The 22,060-nt window shown below is 38.0% G+C and overlaps 1 protein-coding gene across 2 annotated transcripts in view; it reads right to left on the reverse strand.

Moving 5' to 3' along the window:
* Positions 1-22,060, reverse strand: part of LOC107045248 (kinesin-like protein KIF16B) — a 72,122-nt gene that overhangs the window by 20,576 nt on the left and 29,486 nt on the right. For both annotated transcript variants that reach the window (XM_015267442.1, XM_015267441.1), the window contains exons 3-9: positions 14,226-14,336; positions 11,481-11,597; positions 9,379-9,624; positions 8,942-9,114; positions 7,525-8,335; positions 5,346-5,645; positions 1,059-1,256 (exon numbers count right to left, since the gene is read on the reverse strand). In XM_015267442.1, coding sequence (XP_015122928.1) covers positions 1,059-1,256; positions 5,346-5,645; positions 7,525-8,335; positions 8,942-9,114; positions 9,379-9,624; positions 11,481-11,597; positions 14,226-14,336 — 1,956 coding nt within the window. The remainder of the gene's footprint in view (positions 1-1,058; positions 1,257-5,345; positions 5,646-7,524; positions 8,336-8,941; positions 9,115-9,378; positions 9,625-11,480; positions 11,598-14,225; positions 14,337-22,060) is intronic.

Genomic DNA, 22,060 nt, shown 5'->3' on the forward strand with positions numbered 1-22,060 from the left:
ATAGACAATCTAGGTCAATAATCTATTCCCTTATGTACATTATTCCGGCCCTTTGCGCCTTTACAAGTCTTCTACTGTAGGTACAACATTCCAGTTAATGTTTGTCAAGCAATATCAACAGTTTTGATCAAAATGAGTACTTTTTCAGGTGATTAGAATGTAATCTAGTGGTGAAATTGTGATTTCACAGAATTTCTTCAGATTGTTTTTCGAATGTCTCGGAAACTAGTGAGATTAGAAAGAAATGTCACGGGATTATTTGGGAAAAAATTTCTCTTGACATATTTTCCTAGTCGCTTATCAACGAGATAAAAGACAAATTAACAAAAATATTAGGCTTTACTAAGAATTCTTTGTAGTTATTTTCAAAAATATCTTGGAAGCTACGGCGTCCAGAGGAAAATGTATATTTCGGAAATGATATTCGCTAACAAAAATTCGTTATCATTTAACTTTGAAGTTACTTATTAACAACCTAAACGACTAGTTAACAGAGAAAACTTTGTGTAACTATTTTCGCCAACCTCTCAAATACTAGTGAGGTAAAACAACAGTGTCACACGAGCATTTTTGTAAGGAATTTAATTGCCGAAACAAAAAATCTTTTGATATTATTCTCTAAACCTCTGCCTTCCAAAGAAATCCCTGCAAAAATCAAAATTTCATCACTCAAACAATAATTAAAATGCATAAAATTCATGTCTTTTTACAATATGTAATTAATTCATTACAGTCATTAATCAATTAGATATTTATTTAGATTTTATTTAGATCATGAAAAAAATTATCAGAAATGAGAATAATTCCATACGTCCATAAAAATGTTGCTCAAAATTCCAAAGACCAGCCAAGAATTTTCATTTACATAATTGTACAGTACCCTTACCATCTCAATAATTTGAAACAATTCGTCACATGTCGAGTGGACATACGTGTGAATAAATGATGATATTGCCAGACAAACAGATAATAATACCGAGTGCGATGAGGGCAAGGTAAAACTGGCAATTGATCGATATTACATCTACACCCGGATCTGCCGAATCCAATCCACTTACTTGTGTCATCTCGTCCCTCCTCTCTTGCTCGAGTACACGTCGTCTTGTACGTAATTCACGTTGTTTTGCCTCTAGTGCAGCTATTGCATCTGCCCATTCTTTCCATTGTGCACCCCATTCTCTCTCTAATTCTCTCTGGGCACCCTCCAAAGCTTCACGCCTCGCTGCCCATCTTTCTTCCCTTTCTTCTTGTTCTTTCTGAAATGGATAAAAAACGCAGATAATGATTAGTTTTGTCTTTTCACACATTTCACATAAGACGATAGTTTACATAGCGTTCCACATCTTGTAACGTCACAGGATATTGTTGGATAGGATTTTTGGAGTAGACAGGAGGGGAACCAGAATAATTCTCAATATAAATTGACAAAAAAAAAATTACTGAAAAAAGTGGATAGTCCAGACCAGACCAGACGGTGAAAAAAATAACTTTTGTAGAGAAAAACGAGAGCTACAAAAAAGGTCCTAATGAAAATTTCGATGTCTCGCTTGGATTCAGAAATATTTTCCAAAAAATGATTGTGAAATTGAAATGACTGATACCGTAAGTAATTTATATGATACGTGCGTGTAACCGCATGGTTTCAGTTGACTATAGTCAACTGAAACCCGAAATAACGCATGACGCGCATGCGCATCACCTATTAAAAGAGAATAACAAGGAAGGAAATCTAACCTCCGAATAGTGAATAGATGGAATGACTGAAAAATGAAATAGTATATTTCAGCACGTGTGGGGCAATTTCGTATTTAACGTGTGTGGGGTTTACAGCATGAGCCGAAGGCGAGTGATGTAACCACACACGTTAATGACGAAATTTCCCCACAAGTACTGAACAAAATTTTATGTCACGAAGCCTGAAACCGGCTGAATTAGACACGAGACGCGAAGCGTCGAGTGTGTAATCCAGCCGGTTTCAGGCATGAGTGGCATAAAGGTGATTTTCGAAGCAGATAAAATGAGCCAAAATCGTATAATTCCTGATAGTGATGAAGAGTTAGGCAGTGAGGAGATAGTATATTTCGTCACTAGGCCGAAAGAAACTTTTCTGGCGAATATGAGTTTGCAGCCCGAGCCGAAGGCGAGGGCTGCAATCATATGAGCTAGAAAAGTTTTTTTTGGCCGTATGACGAACAGTATTTTTTGTTATGATGGCCGTAGGCAGAGATTCACGGATGCGGAGCGGAGCGGAGCATCCGCTCCGCTCCGCGTCCGTGAAACGCTGCCTCACGGCCGGAATGACAAAAATTTATTTACTGATGAGGAGGAGTTTATTGGTGATGTGACATTTGAAGAAAATGGAAATAAAATATTCTCCGATTTTTCAATTACGTTTTGTATCATATTTTTTTATAATTATAACTTTCTTTATTTTGCGAATTCTTAATGATTTTTAAAAATTGTATTTTGTAATTATTATAATTAATTTTTTTCAATTAAAAATACTTTACAAGTTTTTTGAACTACATATTTAACGAATATAATTAATTTTTTCTTCAGAAGTTCCGCATAATTTTTAAATCACACTTTTTTATAATTATTTTTTAAAATAAATGTGATCTTTTTTCTTCAGTGGGGGGGGGGCTTCACCCCCTGGATCCCCTTTTCTCGTGGGGGGCTTCGCCCTCCACACCCCCCCTCCGCCCCCAGACTTCATCACGCACTTATCATATAAAATATACGCAACACGTGCGGACAGCAGGCGGTTACTCACGAGGGCGGCGCAGCACTAGTTGCGTAATGTACTATTTCACTTGAAAACAGTCCAGACTTATCTCGAAATCTAAATGAGATAGCAAAAAGTTTCCCGTAAAGAAAAATACGAGCGACGAAAAAAATGAAGAACTTTTTAATGAACAGTTTTCCATCAATATCATGTAATCCAGAGAAGATACATCGTATTGTTTGTAGAGGATTTCCTTATGATTCATTATTCCTTTTCTGTTTCCGAATGGAAGCATTGAAATCATTCTATTTTTCGATTGTTTAATTTTGCTTGGAAATTATGTTGAATGGTCTGAAACGTAAAAATACGAAGTTTGACCACCTTCTGTGTATGTGATAGTGTCCACTTGATGATCAACTTTTAGACAATTGAAGAATTAAAGGACTAAAATGATCCCAAAAAATGTGAAATTTTGACAGATTATAGGTATTAATGACAACTAACTCTGCTAAATTTCAGCCCAATCGATTCAGCCGTTTTTGAGAAATCGCCATTTGTTTCTAAATCGTTTTTCGCAGATATCTCAACAACTACTCAACCGATTTCAATTTTTTTTTTTCAATATTCGTCTTAATGTCTTCTATCTCGGTCAATCAAAATATGCATACCCATTCATACAAAGTTTCAGAGATATTTCCATTTTTAGTTTTTTGACGTGGATACGTCTATGGTTTCAATATGGGGGGGTCATTTGGTAAACGGTCCTTATATGCAGTGCCATCTATCGGAACTCTAGAAAATTCTAGACATTTCGAGGTAATTCGAGAAGTTTCTTGAAATTTCGAAAAGATTCAAGGAGTTTTTAAAAATTTCGAGAGAATTCAAGGAGTTTCTAGGAAATTCCAGAAAGAAGGAAAGACCATGGACGTGTATCCACGTACAATTATAGCTGTATCGAAGATATAGTCGGCTGCAATTTTTTGCTCAAAATCCTTGTTAGCACTCTTATTTTTCCAAAAATCGACATATTAACTTGAAATATGGCGCGAAGTTTCCTCTGTGCACCAGAATGTTTCGTATTGAAAATGAGGTAAATCGGATGCTTAGTTTAGGAGATATTCAAGTTTGTATCTAAATCTATTTTCTTAAATATCTCAAAAACTACTCGACCGATTTCAATTTTTTTTTTTTCAAAATATTCGTCTTGATATCTTCTATCTCAATCAATCAAAATATGCATACCCCTTCATACAAAGTTTCCGAGATATTTCCATTTTTCGTTTTTCCGCTCAAAATCCTTATTAGCACTCTCATTTTTGCAAACATCGACATATTAACTTGAAATTTGGCACAAAGTTGTCTTTTTGCATCAGAATGCATTAGAAAGAGTTTGGAAGGGGGGGAGAGGAGGCATAAACTGTAAAAATCAAGAGAAATATCCGAGAGTGAAAAAAATTTATTATGCTGAAACTATTCGGAAGCATACCATCCATTTATTGATGGCGAAGAAACAGCACATCACTCAGTGACATGCTCACTATCATATGCTCGCTACCCCTGCTTGGTTTTTCTTAAATTCGTTATTTACTGCAAAAAAAAATTTCTATAAAATTTCACCATCTTCCTAGGAATTCAAGATATTGAATGGAGATATTTAGTAATGGATAAATACGAAAGTAAAAAAGTAAAATGAAAATAAGCAGGTGGCTGCGAGCATATGATAGTGAGTATGTCACTGAGTGATGTTTTAATGTTTTCTTCACCATCAATAAATTGATGGTATGCTTCCGAATGGTTTTAGCATAACAAATTTTGTTTACTCTCGGATATTTCTATACACTTTTACAATTTGTGCCTTTCTCGCCCCCATCGAAACTCGTTCCAACCTCGTGCATCGCATTCGCTAAAGGTTTGAGGAGAACCTAAGTTAGGAGAAATTAGAAAATAGATTTATATATAAAATTACAGTGCCCATAAGTATTGTGAACGACAAAACGAAAAATGGAAATATCTCAGAAATTTTATGAACGTATGAACGGATATGCATATTTTGATTGATTTGAGGTAGAAGACATCGAGACGAATATTTCGAAAAAAAAAAATTTTAATCGGTTGAGTAGTTTTTGAGATATTTACGAAAAACGATTTCTAAACAAATGGCGAATTCTCAAAAACGGCTGGATCGATTGGGCTGCAATTTAGCACAGGGTGAGGTCTTATAAATACCTATAATCTGACAAAATTTCAGATTTTTTTGGAATCATTTCAATCTTTTAATTCTGAAATTTTCTAAAAGTTGACCACCAGCTGGACATCCGCACATACACATAAGGTGGTCAAGTCAAACTTCGTATTTTTACGTTTCAGATCACTCTACATCGTTTTTAAGCAAAATAGGAAAATCTAAAATTAGAACGATTATAATGCTTCCATTCGGAAGCAAAAAATGAACTTTGTCAATATTGAATGAATTTCAGGAAGATTACCCAACGATTGTTTTTCCTGCATGTCTTTCCATTTAAAGTGATGACAATGAACATTTATAAGTCTTCGTGTTGACGTAATTCAATACCATTTTCAAAGAAAATCGAACGAATAAATAATCCAAAGGTCGACTCACCTTAAAGTCTTCTTTCTCCTTAATCAAAGCTGCCTTCTGCTGTTCTAATTCTTCGAGAGCTCTCAAATCCTCACTCGAGTTTAATAAATTATCACTGGAGGTCGACGCATGAAGATCCGAGACACTCCAACTCAGAAGAGACAGCCTTGATAGATTGACAACAGTGGATTGTAGGTTGCCATTGCCAGATCCTCCTTCTTTTCTCAATTTTGCTGCCTCCACAGGGTCATTGTACCTGAACATGTTATTTCTACCTAGGAGAATGATGCATCCCTGAGATAATCTCGTAGGTTTGTCCACCTGAATCGAAGATGATAAAAGTTAAAGTTTAATTTAAGCCCCGGCTCCATTACCTGTCAAATGTTATCTAAATTGATTGTTTTCGGAAAATTCTGAATTTAAATTTTTAAAAAAGTAAGTGATTAGTAGTCCATCGTAAAAGTGGGTTAAAAAAAAATTCTTAAAAATATTACAAAATTTTTTAATGAGCCTTTTTTCGTATAATCGTCTGGTTGCGTTGTACCAAAGGATTTATTATTTTGTCTTTCCTCCCCCCGTGGTGGTGGCTGACAGCCCACCATGCGCCATGGTAATTATACATTATTCATATCTCCTCTATTGAACTCATTCCTCAATATTAATTTTAAACGCTCTTTCAAAATGTTCAGAATATTTTTTACTTTTTTTCCAATCCAAATTCATAATTTTCAGGTATCACTGAGTGACGGGACATCGAATTGAAATTTCGAGATAAAAATCGAACAAAAAAGCAATCTAGATGATGTTCGGCAGATAATGGAGCCGGGCCTTAACTTAAATTTTTCAATTCTTGGAAAAGAAGGAGTTGAGGAAAATTAGTGGAACACCCTTTTTCTAGAGAATGTTATCAGCTAGAAGAAAGGTCTCTCAGCATTTTGTAATACAATTTGTTTTGTAGGTATTCACAATAATATGCGTTTGATTTTTTAATGCAAATGATATTGTTGATTTTGTATGATTTTATTCCGATAAGTTATATTTTGATTTAGAAAACGAGTGACCTTAGGAGAAGATCTCCAGAGGCCTTTTCTGTAGTTTGCGAACTTCTCTACAAAAATCTCCCTGAAGACACTTTCCCAGTCACTTATAGATGATGAAAATTTTGTGATGTTCTAAGGATCAAAAATTGGGATCATATCGACACCTTAATAACCGACAAGCTTATCTGTTATTAAAGTGTAGATATATTATTTGACATGTTAAAAAGTCAGCATAAAAATTTTAAGTACTTCGTTCACCCTATTTTTGAGATATGCATTGTCAAAAAATCAATTTTTGTGGTGTTTTTTTAATTTTTGACGATGCATATATTAAACATAGCGTGGAACAAATGATTGAATTAATTTGAATTATTGTTTTTCAACGCACTCAACAATATATCATCCAAAATTTAAATCCCTAAAACATTGCGAGATTCTTAGCGCCGTCGCTCTGAGGAAATATCTTAATGATTCCTCCTGAAACCATTCGTTAATGAGCTAATTCCGTCACTGTAAAGAGTTGTAAAAGATATGGGTGTAGATACCGTATAGATACCACCTATCACCTCTGTTAAAATTTTTGTACAGAATGTCATGCCTCATAAATTTCAATACAATCCAAACAATTTCCAACGTAAAATTATCAGGTGCATTAACAATGATCAACATGCTAGGGGAGAGTGGGGCAAAATGAAACTGTCGCAAATTTTTTTTTATCAACTTTTTTTATTTTCGGGAGTACTGATGAGAATAATAATTTTCTATTTGTCTTATATTATATTACGCCGATTACACTTTTCTTTTTCCATTCGATTAAAATTCAGCATTTTCCATTTCCCCCTTTGGGTATCCCCCTGGACTTTGGATTTTGCAGATTCATTTTCTTTTCAATCAATTCATTGACAAAATCTTCTCCCGTCAAAACTTCTCAATAATTTTTCATTCTACTGAATGGAAAAATATTATTCTCATTAATACTTTTAAGAATAAAAAAAAAAATTAATAAACCAAAGCTAAAAAAAATATTTGACAAAAAAAAAATTGTTGTGCTTGAGTTGTGTCTAACAGTCCCTTTTTGACTGTTTCATTTTGCCCCACTTTCACCCATATTCACCAACAGATTAATCTCCCCAAAAGCTAATTACTATACGATTCCTCACCTGAACCATATTAATCCAGCAATAAGGTGACAGTGGCAGCAGAGTAGCTACCCCAGCAACCAGCTCTACGATGCAATGTTCAGGCTCGACATCAGGACCAGTCAGGGCGATATCCTGAACAGAATTCGCTTCTTCTGTCCCCACCAAGGTCTTCCCTTCCTTCAGATGATACAGAGTCACCCCAGTGCTCAATAAATCATCATCAATACCTACGAGATGAGGCATCTCAGAGTCCAGCACCACTCCAACTCCGCTTTTACGTAATCCCAAGGCCTTCTGTTCCTGCAAAATCTTCTGGGTCTCTCTCCATTTCTCCGTCCACTCTTCCGTCAGGACCTTCTCCTGCTCTTGCTTCTCATGAATCTGCGCCAGCAGTACCTTCTGCTGGGGAGGCTTCTCCAGACTCATATCCTTACCCATCATCGATTTTAGTTTGAGAATCTCTTCTCGCAATTCACGGATCAATTTTACGTTTGCGTCTTCGTTTATAGTAGGCTTGTTTATGATGTTCTTGGCTCTATTGGCATATCGGAGAGTGCTCAGAGTTTCTCCATAGTTGCAGTCCGCTGGGCTGATCGCAGCAATCATTATCGTCTTCGAGTTACCACCGAGGGAATCCTTCAAGAGCCAGGTCAGGACTGAGTCCCTGTAGGGGATGAAGACGTTTTTTCGAGCGTTGTTTGAGTCTGTGGAGGATTGAGAGACTTCTGCCAGGGCAGATATGACTGACCCCAGGGTTACAAGGGATTTATTTATGTGTGCACCTTCCTTCAGACGCTGGCCTGTGGCTCCTGTTGCATTCGCTCGTTCACTGAAATTATTCAGCGTTGCGAAAACAATCAATTTCACTTGTTAGATTAGTTGTTGAATGATTGGAGGGGGGTACAAGGGAAATAGCCAACGTGTTGTTAGGACTTTTTGTGCAGAAGAGTGAGATCTATAGACAAGAATTCACATACATTCAACAAAACAGATCGTGGATTTCATCTGACTCATTGTTTCATCAGTAGGATACTGAGTAATGAAATAATATTGCTGATTAATCATCTTAGAGACATTTTTCGTACATGAGGAAAGGTTATTAAGACAATTGTACTCTCTACCCTAGATTTAAACATATTTATCAAAAAGTTATTTTTGTGATTGAGGTGACTCATCCTGGTTTATCATTTCACTATCGAACTGTTGGATAATCTTGGTAATGAGTGATTTTAGGAAAAAATATCAAAGAACAAATCTGGCAGAGAATTTCATCACCTGTAAAAAACAATTCTCTGGATATTTTGTCGAAAAACCGCTCGCTTCTAAAATAATTTCTAAATTTAAAAGTTGAATCACTCGGTCTTGAGTTAAATTGAAAATCGAAACATTTATTGTTTTTCCATCTTCGACTCCTAATTTACTGTTCTGAATTTACCTTCCAGCCAAGTCGACCAAATGCACTTTAGAAACAGTCTCCGATGGCATGTTTCCCTCTGAAAATCCAGCCTGCACGAATGTTATTGTAAATATTGCATGACTCCTACTGCTCACGTCGTTCATATTTGTACTTGCGGTTGTTCTGTGCGTATTTCCCCTCACCATGCATTCCTGCAATCATTCATTTTCTCAACATCTGCACATTGGATCAAAAACTATTTCACAAATTCAACTGTTATGTTAGTAATACATTTATCTTGAAATCTATCAACTTCTTACTCATCATCGAGTAAAAGTCGTATTAAAAATCCTGCTTAAATTCAATGAGTCTGTCAGGAACTTTTCCTCATCGAGTCTATATATTCGTCATACATCAAAAGCACCCGAAATATATAGCGTTTGCATCATCACAAACATTCGTTGTCAAATATTCACCTGAATGTCAGTATAATCGTAAACCAAGTGATTTGACAGGTCCTGGACATAAGGCCCCCTCTTCGGATGTTCTCGAACCTTTAGGGAATGTGATTGACTCTGCTCTGGCCTCAACAGATCTCGTACTCGTTCATTATGAATCTCGAGAAACGAAACTTCTGTTCTGTAAGATGCTCCTGTCTCCTTCCCTGCTGCCATCCTCGCGAATAAAGTCTTGCATATCCTTGGGATTAGGCCTTGGGCTTCCTAGCAATTAGAAGATATTTTTAGAACTTTAATTCGAGGGTAAAAAAAGGAAAAAAAATCTCTATAGAGTCGAAAAGCGTTAAACCGGTTGGAATCAGTCGTTAATTAGCGGATTGTCTCAGTAATGAGTGATGATAAGAGACATCAAGAGACATTTTTTGTGGAAAAAAAGGACTTCAGATATTTATCCATGAAATCATTCATTGCTGAGGATAATAAAATAACGAGAGAAATTATATTCTGCTGAATATTAGCAGTGATGACTGAACTATCTTAACGGGATACGTTGGTGAAATTTAAAAGTCTTCACTGGACCTTGGGACCCATTGAACAGTTTGTGATATATGACGGAATATGGGAATAACTAGGCAAAATAGCGAACCCGATCGATTTTGCCCCGTATAACCACGAAAAACTTCATTTTTTCCTGCTTTTACCTTCAAAATGCTCCGTGCGCCGTAGTTTTCATACGATTTTAGCTTTTTTTTAATGTTCAATACGCTCCACAGAATAAAGTTAAGCATCCGTTTTCCTTTATTCGCAATAGATCACGAATAAATGAATTTTGAATTTCATAAATTCTTCGCATTTCTAGAGTAGAGTAAAATTTATGAAATTAAAAATTCATTTATGCATGATCTATTGCGAATAAAGTAAAACAGATGCTTAACTTCCGTCTTTGCAGTATAATAAACATTTGAAAAAAAATCTAAAATTGTATGACAACTACGGCGCAAGGAGCATTTTTAAGGTAATAACAGGAAAAAATGAAGTTCTTCGTGGTTATACGGGGAAAAATCGATCGGGTCCACGATTTTCCCTAGTTATTCCCATATTCCGTCATATATCACAAACTGTTTCAAGGCCCCGTAAAAACTTTTAAATTTCACCGACGTATCTCGTTAATGAAGAATTATCCCAGGAAAAAATCATCACAAGACCTTTTTTTTGTAGAAAATTTGAAGACGGAGTTTTTGATAACATTGATAAATTCTTCAAATGTCGCGTTCTTTCGATTGAGCATGGCATCAATCGAAATCATCTTCAAGTGAAATAATAATCAACGGAGAATATCCAATAATTTTAATGGTCGTTGGCTCCTTTGTTTTTTTTTTTGTATCTTTCCAAACGTCCTTCTTCCAAAATCTTTCGGAAAAAACACACGGAAAGAATCATAAAGAAGGAGAGAATGAAAAAAAAGTTGAGAAAAATATTATTTCCAGATCGAAACGAGCCGACGCTCATTCGATGCGATTTCAACACATTGTCAATAGTGTAAGCTAACTGAAACCATGCTCAATCTAAAGAACAGGAAATTTCCGAAAAACTCGAAAATGGCCCAATACCTCTTTCGAACCACAACATTTCAACAAAAACTCAAAAATTCGAAAACTTTTATGAGCAATAAAATTTTGAGAGAATGCAAAAAAGGTTTTCAGATATTTTGACGGCACAAAACCGTATCAATAATTGGTGAAATCACTCTTACAATGTCTGCTGATAGAAACTCTATATAATTAATAACTGATGCACCATACAACTAGATTCCTGATGCTTAATGAACGCGGACAAGAAAGTTAGCAGATAGTTGAAAAAAGAATTTAATGAAAAGTTCGATCAATGTCCGAAAAAAGTACACATTGTTAATTTCTATGAATATTTCACATGCTAATAAATTTAGAGGAAAAGCTCAAAATATCTTTCACGCAGAGAATAAAATTCATGATTAAAAATTTTTATTGCAATTTTTTGCTACAATTGATCATTCTCGAGATAATTGTCAAAAAATCTGAAATTGAACTAGATGTATCCAGTATTCGGCTACTGGTAATGATTCATTTAGTGGTAATAATTACCGGCGAGCCCATCATCGTAAAAGTTTTGCCAGAGCCGGTCTGACCGTAGGCGAAAACGCAGGCGTTGTAACCAGCGAAGGCACTCTCAATGACATCTGTCCCAAGATCATAGAATACCTGAAACGGTCATGATAAATATGAGAATACCTTAAATGGTACGAAAATCAAGTTACAGAGGGCCCTGTCCGTTTTTTTATTCTTAATTTATTCTGTGATGTAATTATAATGCTATGCATTTGCTTCGCACGGAAACAGACACCCTCGAGACGGCCACACGGGTTCTGCGATCATTCTGCGCAATGAATTCCAACCACGGTGGGAATGATTGACGAGGATTACCAAAAATGAATTGTGAAACCGTTATAAATAAGTTTGCGAACAGTATGGCTCGTCGGCATCATTCAATTCAGCGTCAGAAATTTTTCTGTTGATTTCTATTTATTCTGTCGAATATTTCTCATTCATTACCAAAATGAATAAACAGATAAAACAAAATTTTGAATAAATGAAAGTTGGATGAACAAATAAAACTAATAAAACTTATGACAACAAAAAACAAACAAATCTCAATATATTTTAAGAAAAAATAATGTATAATTTTTGGATGATTTATCGGATTTTCCTTAAGCCAATTTTATGAATTTTTCAAAATAGAGGAGAGTCGGGCAAAATGGGACGTTTCGAGATCCCCTCTAATTGTCAATATTTTCACTCATAAATGAAGATATTGGCAATTGGAAAAGATCTCAATACGTGTCATTTTGCCCGACCCTCCACTACCTTCTTCAATATATTCCGTAGCCCTGTGTGGAGTTTCAGATTACTGCAGAGAATGGTTGGAATGAAATTAATTATTTAAAAAAACGCAATTTAACCCCGTTCTTATGGCAAATGTAGAAAAATCCATATCATGAACGTAAAAATACAGCCAATGTTACGAAATTTTGTGTATGTTTGACATATTCATAAATACACCTTCTGCAAGAAAAATTACATCGGTTCGGAACATTTTTTGTCCAAAATTGACAAAAAAACGCAAAAAAACAGAATTTTCGTGCGCACAGTTGTGAACTGCAACAACAGCATCTACTGATCGGGTGGGGATCAACGCAGTGAATTCAAACGTTCAAACAAGAGAGTTGCGGATCTACAGTGATCTCTGTTCGAGGTTACTTCACAGAGAGGCCTTGGGATTAATTTATTATTTTTTTTTTTTTATTGATGACAAATTAGAACGATATGGGTGACGAATTTTTCGGACGAATGAGTTGCAATGGAAAAAATTTAAACGTGTTTATATGCGTGACTATGCATAGTGAGAACCCTCAGTACAGCGTTGCAAGCTTACCAACTCTGAGTGACAAAATATTATGTCGGGCCCACGTTATCAATTTTTGTACACAAATTAATTATTTTCCATTTATTATTAAAATTAAATATAAAAATGTTTTGATGTATGCACGATGTAGAAAAAAAATTGAATAGTGATAAAAGAAATTATTTGGCCATATAAGAATTCAAATATGATCTAAATATATTATTGAAGGGGACAGATTTTTCTTGTTCAGAGATTGGTTTTCTGTAGGAATACAATAGATTCATCTCCGCCTTACCTCCTACTTTCGATCATCACGAGTTCATCGTTGAGGGATATATGGAGTGTACCACATTGAAAGTCGCAGTCAAATATCGTGGCAAGAGGTACTCTGATCAACAAATGTTTCAGACAAAATTTTCAAAAATTTTTGGGGCAAATTTACTGAAACTAACATCTTTCTAATATCAACGAACGTCTTGATGCTACGTGAATCGTTGTCGAAATCGTTATAGGAAATTGAATTTTTCACCTCTACAAAAGGCGTAACTTTTTTAAAGACAAATCCAACGACCATAATTTCGTTCGAATTCCGTAATTTTTGAAGAACAAAATGGCAGAAAATTGTTCAATTTGAATGGCAGCCGGTGAACTACTGATTAGACCAGAATGTGAAGTAGCCTGCCATATGTCTGTCTGATTGTTATTGTTTACAATCACAATCAGAGAGATGTGACAGACAGGTTCACATTCTGGTCTAATTAGTAGTTTATCGGATGCCGTGCAAATTGACGAATTTTCTGCGATTTCATTCTTTAAAAATGATCGAATTTGAATGAAATTATGGTCGTTGGATTTATCTTCAAAAAAGCTATAACTTTTGCAGAGCTGAAAAATTGAGATTCCTATGACGATTTTGACAACGATTCACGCAGCATCAAGGCATTCGTTGCTATTCAAAAAATCTTAGTGTCATCAAATTCGCCCCAAGAAATGCTGAAACTTTTGTCTGAAACATTTTTTGATCAGAATACCACTTACCAAGATGATTGACTGTGACTTTTAATTTGGGACGAGATCCAACACCCTATATGTATATCAAGGCATCAGTAAAAAGCTGGCTAAAGTAATTACCAGAAATGAGGAAAAAAGGCTAAATTAGAAATTGCCGGGATCGTGTCCGTCAATCCATAATTACTTAAATGCCCGACGGCCTGGCGCACTGGGTAAGATTGTTGCCTCACGAGCGCAAGGTTCCGAGTTCAAATCCCGGTGGGGTAGAATGGTGAGATCTAACCATTTAAGTCTTGATCATCATCGCAATATACTCAACCGAGTCGAAGCGATGTAAAATAAGAATTAAAAAAATATCATAATTACTTAAATGATTCGATGATAAAGAGTTTAGAGCTCTGAGGATCCCTACTCACTTCATCTTGTGATGCATAATTCCCATCATCAGCATCAAAGGACCAATAGGAATGATCGAATGTGAAGTCTTTGTACGTCTCCTTATCGATGTCTCTACATCCGCCAGGACTCTACGGAAAATAAGCAATGGAAACAATTAATTCAATTATTCATATGTTCATTCATGATTATTGTATTCAATGGAGACGTATTAGTTGTTTCAGACATTAACAAGCAATCATCGATGCGGTAATCAGTGGGATCGGCCGTTTGACGACTTTCTCTATGATGTTATGAGTCAATTGCTGATTGAAATTCGCATACTTCGTTCTGATCATTTTTTTCATTACTCTCTAACGAAGAATCTATCATTTAATAATCGGTAATCGACAATTCTTTCTGCATCCATTCGAATGTCAAAATTTACTCATATATTCAATTTATGAACCAGAAGGATGTTCGAATGCCATAAAAAATTATATTCTTCTCCTTATTCTTTTTGCATTAATTCTTTAGTTATGTAAGAGCATCTGACATTCTTGATGATTGTGTATTTATCTGATAAACGTATTAATCTAAATTATGAGAATTCCAACAAAAAAATGTTCTTGTCAAAAAACAAACAACATTTATAATTTTAGTTTTGAGGCTTTCGCGGCCATTATTAATGACGTGGTTGGCTTCCGGATGGATGCCGCGTTGATTTTCAGCATTGCGCCGACGTTTCGCAAACATTGCAGTCTGCATCTTCAGGGCNATTTATAATTATTGTAAAGTGTTTGGACACTACTCCACTGTGCCTCCAACTGTAATAAATTGGAGACGCGAGTTGATAATTTTAGAATGTGAATAGTGATTGCTAAAAAGCAATGTAAATATGATAGAAGCTGATGGCCGATCAAGTACGTCCACTGTAAACATAAGAACCACCAGTGCAAACGTGTTGAAGGCTGAAAAAGCATTGAATAAAGACTATGTAAGGAATTTGGAGTCATTCTGGGGACCAAAGATGGACTCGAAAACCTCAGGAACACCACAGACCCCCCTTGAATCATAGAGGGAAGGTACAGAGGCAGAAAAAGAAACTGGTGAGGAAACCACACCGTACCTCACAGATAGGGAAGGGATGGCAGAGGAGCAAGGGAGTGACAGGGCAGAGAACTCCCAAGACGAAACAACATTCAGTTTCAGCAAATAAATCACCACTGAGCTCAAAACTGAACGGGCCAGGCACATCAGAGGATACCAACACCCCAACACCGATAAAGCCTTCAGAGGAAAAAGAAAACGAAAAAGAAGAGAATCTAATCTCACTCCCCTCAACCCCAAATACCCTACAGGCTGAAACACCCCGAAAGACACCGCAGTCGGATGGCGATAAGGACGGGGGCCTTGAGGACGGGGGTGGGAGTACTAAGACGCGAGAGCTCGAAGTTTTAGCACAGAGGATAACTCAGGATGTGGCTCGAGAGGTAAATATGATTCTAGAATCTTGGGAGACTCGTATTACCAAAACACATACTGAAGAGTGGGGAGAGAAAATGGCTGATCTAGAAAAGATGTTGAAAGAGGAGAGGCATAAGAGAGGCGATACTAGGGATGGAAATGTCTGCAACAACTGTGAAAACATAAGAAGGGCACTGATCGAAGAAGAGGCAGAGGAAAAGGCACTGGGGAGACAACTTCGCAGCATGGAACGGGAAAATGGTAACCTTCGTAAGCAGCTGAACAGCAAACAAGATATGATAGAAGACTTGATGACAGTAGTCGAGCATTGGGAAGGAAAATACAAAAAACTTTGGGAAATGGTCAGACACAGCTCTGGAAACCGGGACATTACAAAGGAGCCACGGACTATAAATACTACTACACCCGAGGTGAGTGGAAGCGAGACTTTGTATAATACGCCAGTTAGAACAGAAAATAATAAGAAAGAGAGAGGGAGAGAGGGTGATCCAGAGACGTCCCGGCCAGCTCACCCGGCGACCCTAGCACATGGCGCTTCGGTGACAGGAGGGTTGGGGGCCGGGGGAGCGGGCGGGGACGGTCAGGATACAGAGAGACAGATACCACTCAACCTGCCACCTAAAAAACTGAGGGAGGAGGAGTGGGCGACGGAAAAGCTGGCAAGAAGAGAGAGGAAGAAGAAATTGATAATCCAAGGATTAACGCTCATCGAAAAAAGGAAAAAAGAGGAACTAGAACAATGACTAGAAACTACTCTCGAGCTCAAGGAAAACCCTAGAGTAATGAAACTAGACAGAATCAATCAAATGGCATGGAAAGTAGAACTAGAGGAGTGGAAGTCAAAGGAAGAAATCATGAAGAAGCAGAAACTGGGGAATCTCGGCTGGGGGGTTTGGATCACGGATGACTTCACCGACAGACAAAAGGAGGTCCAGGCTTGGATTGAACAAGAAGCAGACAATTGGGGACTACTCAAGCGCCAAACAAAGACAGGATACCATAAACTCCTGGTGGAGGACACTTGGCTTGTATGGGATGAGATAGAAGGAACACTAAGGCAAGGAAGAGAAGAGAAGGAGACAAGAGCTGAACCTGAAGAGCAACATCCGACCCACCATCCCTTTCGAGGAAGAGGAAGAGGACGACTGCGAAACCAATGAATTGGTGATACTGCACTGGAACACAAGAGGCTTGAAAAATATAAGAAAGAATGAGAGGCTATGGCAAGACGCAGATATAGTACCTTTCCAGGAAACTTTTCTAGAAGAGAAAGAGATGAAGAAGGCTATGGACAGCTTGAACAAAAATTTCGAATGGCGTGGTAAAATAGCTACCAGAACTCACACCAAAGGTAGAGCTGTTGGAGGGCACATCTTGGGGATAAAGAAAAATTTAGGAGGAACCTGGCAACTGACAGAGTGGGAGCACGGGTTACAACTCCGGATTGAGAACAGGATTATAACGGACGACAAATACATAATCATTACGGGATACAACAACCACCACCAGAATCTGAAGAAGTTTTTGAGGAAGATAGATGAAGAGCTAGATGAGATGGAAGGCATGGCAGCAAAGCTAATAATAGCTGGAGACCTCAACGCTAGAATTGGGCTGGAACAAGGAGTCGCTGTTTGCGGACTAGACGAGCCTGAACGAACGTACCACACTAGGAAATCAGAAGATGAGAAACTACGGGATCCTGACGGACCACAACTACTCAGATGGTGCGAATCAAGAGCACTGCTTATAATGAATGGTAGATCAGAAGGAGATGAAGAAGGCAAGGTGACAGCGATAGCGGAAGGAGAAGGACTTGGAAGTGTGCTGGACTACGTCATAGTCAAGACAGAGGAGCAAGGCTTGGACCCAGAATGGTTCAAAGGCATGAGAGTGGCATCCCAGGAAGGCTCGGACCACCTGCCAATCTTTTACAGAGTGAAATGGGGGATCATAGAACGAACGGAAAAAACGGAAAGAGCACAACAATAAGAAAAGACTCAAATGGAAAGCAAAAAAGGCAGAAGAATTTCATAAGGAATGGGAAACCTTGTGGCCAAGAAAAACAACCCTGACGAGCACACAGCAGAAGAGAAATGGGCACATATCGTTGAAACAATCGAGGAAGCGGCAAGGAAAGTTGGAATGACAACAGGAGGGAAATCACCTGGACACCGAGAAGCAACATGGGATATGAATGGTGAGTGCAAGAGTATGCGGAGGAAATTATTCAAATACCTACACAAATTCAGAAAAGATCGGAACTGGCAAAACAAACAAGACTATGGAAATATGGATGGAATAGCGGCAGATAGAAGTAGAAGCGAGCAAAAACCTCACAGAATGGTGGAAAGCAATGAATTGGTATAGAAAGAAAAGAAGAGCAATCCTCTCTAGTAAGATCATGAAGGAAGATTGGCTGCAACACTTTAGAGTACTATTAGAGGGAGAAGTCGGAGCAGGTAGACATGTAAACGAACAAGATATAGACCCACTAAATGAATCACGAGATTTGGAGCAAGAGGTAGGGGATAAGGCAGACAGGAGGGAGACAGAGAACCCAAATAACCCAAATATGGGAGAAGAAGAAGAAAATACAGAAGAAGAAGAAGGAAGAAGGCTAAATGGACCATTAACCCAGAGTGAAATAGTAGCAGTGCTAAGGAACCTGAGGAAGGGGAAGGCAGCAGGTGAGGATGAATAGCGGCAGAATTTTTGATAGGCATGCCCAATGACGGAAGACTGGAGCTGATTCAAATAATTAAAGACATCTGGCAAGAAAGAAGATTGATAGACCGCTGGAAGATGGCGACAATATTTCCAATCTACAAAATGAAGGGAGACGAGAAACTAGCAAGTAACTACCGAGGAATCTCCTTCGGCTGTAAAATCTTAGCTGTAATTATGGGGAGAAGACTAAGTATCTGGCTAGAACAAGAAGAAAAACTAACGGAGGCGCAGGCAGGCTTTAGACGAGCAAGAGGAACAATGGATCAGGTGTTCGTACTGAACACACTAGTGGGAAACAAGCTGAAGCAGAAAAGGGGCAAACTTTACGTAGCGTTTATCGACTTCAAAGCTGCTTTTGATAAGGTGAACAGGGAGAGGCTTTGGAAGAAGATGGCATTAATGGGGATAGATGGAAGATTCCTGGAAATGACAAAGGAAATTTATAACGGCAGTACTAATCGGAGAGGATAAGACAGAGGCTTTCTTAACAACCAAGGGAGTAAGACAGGGCTGCCCACTCAGCCCCATCCTTTTCAACATATATCTGAATGATTTGGAACCGGAATTACGAAGAAGAGGAGACGGAGGTACAGGATTAGGACCAGGCTCGAATACGAAGATCTTTGCACTTTTTTATGCAGATGATGCGGCCCTGATCGGGGAGAGCGGAGAAGAACTGCAAAAGATGCTGAACAACCTCGAAAAATGGTCAGACTCAAATTTCATGGAGGTAAGCGTAGAAAAGACAAAAATTATGGTTTTCAGAAATGGTGGCAAGAGGAAAGGAGAAAACTGGCTGTATAAAAATACAGAAATTGAAGTCGTCAAAGAGTTTAAATATCTTGGATTTTGGTTCACTTCAGGGAACCGATATAACAAACACACAGAAAAAGCGGCTGGGAAAACAGCAACTAATTAATAAAGTATGGGGAGAAACAAGAAGGGCAGGAGTAACGAACCTGAAGAGACGGATCTACTTCATGGACTCAACGGTGAAGGCGGCGGCTATGTACGGAGTAGAGATATGGGGCTGGGAAAGAAGAGAAAGAATTGAAAGAGTACAGAGTAAGTATATGAAATCCTGTATGGGCCTGGCAAAAAATCCACCAGGATATATTTGGCGATTGGAAGCAAATAAAAGAAGTATCGAGATAGAAGCGAGGAGAAGGGCTGGGCTGCTCTCCTGATGAAGGTATGCCTCATGGGAGAGAATAGATGGACAAGAAAATGCTTAAAGGAAGAAATAAGGAATATAAGAAACGGCGACCCGACTAGATGGGGAAAAAGTTTGAAAGGAGCACTAGATCGAGTGGGAGATGGTGAACTACTAGAAATGCTGAGTGAGGGAAGAGAGCTGGGGGAAGTCGAGCAAAAGCTTAGAGAGCTGGAGAAAACAGCAACGGATCAAGAGATACAGACTGACTGGGAGAAGGCAGATAGATCGAACTACTGCAGCTATTTCTCGAACATCAAAACTGGAAAAGAAATAGAGAAGTACTGGCACAGGAAAGGACTGAAGGCTTGGCAGAAAGAGACTTGGGCTAGATGGAGATGTGGCAATGCGGTGAGAGAGGGTAAAGGCAACTATATGGATACCAAATGCCGGGCATGCAATGACTCTGTAGAATCTACAGAGCACGCAATAAGCTGCGAGCTGGTGATGAGAAGACTGAAAGCAACAGATAGAGACTGGTGGACAGGCTGGAGAGGAAAGGCAAATCAAAGAAGCTGGAAGAAGAAGTTAATAAATGCCCTAGCGGGAGAAGTAAATGTACCGTTGTGTGTAGGACTAGCTAAGATAGAAAGAGTGCTGAGAGACTACAGCGAAAAGAAATTTTAAGGAACTAGAAATTACGAAAGTGCTCAAATTGTGATACTGTGATATTATCATCTTTTGTTACACCCTAAAGACATTATTGATAAAACAATTTATTGGAGAGTTATGGAGATATTTGTTGACTGGCTTGTGTAGATGTAAAACTGTAACAGTAGCATCAAGGAAATAAATATTCTATTCTATGATAGAAGCTCTAACACCCGCCTCTTTGTCTTAGCTACCCCGCTTTGCCCCGGTCTCCGCTACTTCAAATCATGTGCGCGAGGATGTATGCAATTTATTGTGTGCAGCTCGTGTGTGTACATCTCCAATTGTGTACGTGGGCAAAACAGCCGATGAAATCTTCATAATCACTCATTGTTGATGCAATTATCTCAAGAACGCGCAGATTTAGCGAAAATTGAAATAGTAATTTCGGATACGAGTGAGACAGAATTTTCACGAGTGTGAAGTTGTCGGCCTAAGGCAAAGCCGAGGGCTGCTAATCACACGAGCTGAAAATTCCCGCCTCACATGTGTCGAACAATATTTTTTGATGTGATGTTATAGTTTGTTAGTGATGTTCAGCGAGTGGCCCAACTGTGCCTTTTTTGTTTACAAGTAAACGAACGGACTTCTTTCGTTATATCTGCACGGAAAGTTTGTCGCCAAATGATGGGAGGAAAGTAGTCTATTTCATTCCTCAGATTTCTGTTGTTTCTGACGATCCTCGGAATGACATAACCCATGTTCCTCCCAGCATTTACGAAGAAAAATCGAACTATAACGTACAGTTATGACAAAAAATAGTATGTATACCTAGGAAGGAAAATAGCGTGTTTACCGCCCACGGCTTCGTTTCGGGCAGTAATCCGCACGCGGGTTAGAATGTCGTGTTTTCATCCCTTGATGAAATCAGAACACACAATTTGCTATTCATTTACTTTTCGTTTACGAGTAAACGAAAAGGCACTTTTCGACACGAGGTGAACGTAGCAGCAGTGTCAAAATAGTACATTCCATGCCCGAGTCTTGGAAAACAGATCACCGTCCCCCACGTGCAAGATTGCCTTCCGAGCCGAAGGCGAGGATGGCAAGCACGTGGGGAAGGGTGATATGTTTTCCATGGCGAGGTGTGTTAGTATATTTCGTAACGAGTGCAAAAAAGTGTTTTTTGGCGAGTGGGAGGTTATAATCCCACGAGCTAAAAAACATTTTTTCACGAGTTACGAACAATATTTTCCATCACAATGTGGCGGAAATTGGACTTTTAGGCACGCGGAGCGTGCCGAAAAGTTCACTTTTCGTCACAGCGTGATGAAAATTAATTTTCGTGTCGAGAAAATGCGCCACGAAAATGGGGTTTTTCAGGTCCCGTGACACGAAAAAGCATGTTTGGAACTAAAGAAATGTCCGTTATCCAAAGCATTCCATATTCAACCAGACATGAAAGTCAATTAATTCGTAAAGTTGTAAATGCCAATAAGTCGATTTAACTGCTTATTGAGTTTTTGCAGAATCTCTCTGTATCTAAGGGGAGTTTATAAGAAAATCTGAATGCTGCAAAGAAGACTTCAGCCAATCATATTTCTTTCACTTTGTTACTCTTGAAAACTTCGCTACTGAATTTATAATTCTACTATCCATATTATGTTATTCCCAGTCCCCCTTGCTTCTGGAATTTAGTAATTCGTATATATGCAATATATACATACTACTACTACTACTATAATTTTACTAATTAATAGTATCCGCAGTGGAGATGGCCGATGTTTTAAAAAACATCGATTATCGAAGAATCGATTTTTCGAGAAAAACATCGATTATTTAAAAAATCAATAGACG

Source organism: Diachasma alloeum, unplaced genomic scaffold (genome assembly GCF_001412515.2).
Source record: "Diachasma alloeum isolate Michigan unplaced genomic scaffold, Dall2.0 Dall_scaffold_00899, whole genome shotgun sequence".
Lineage (NCBI taxonomy): Eukaryota > Metazoa > Arthropoda > Insecta > Hymenoptera > Braconidae > Diachasma > Diachasma alloeum.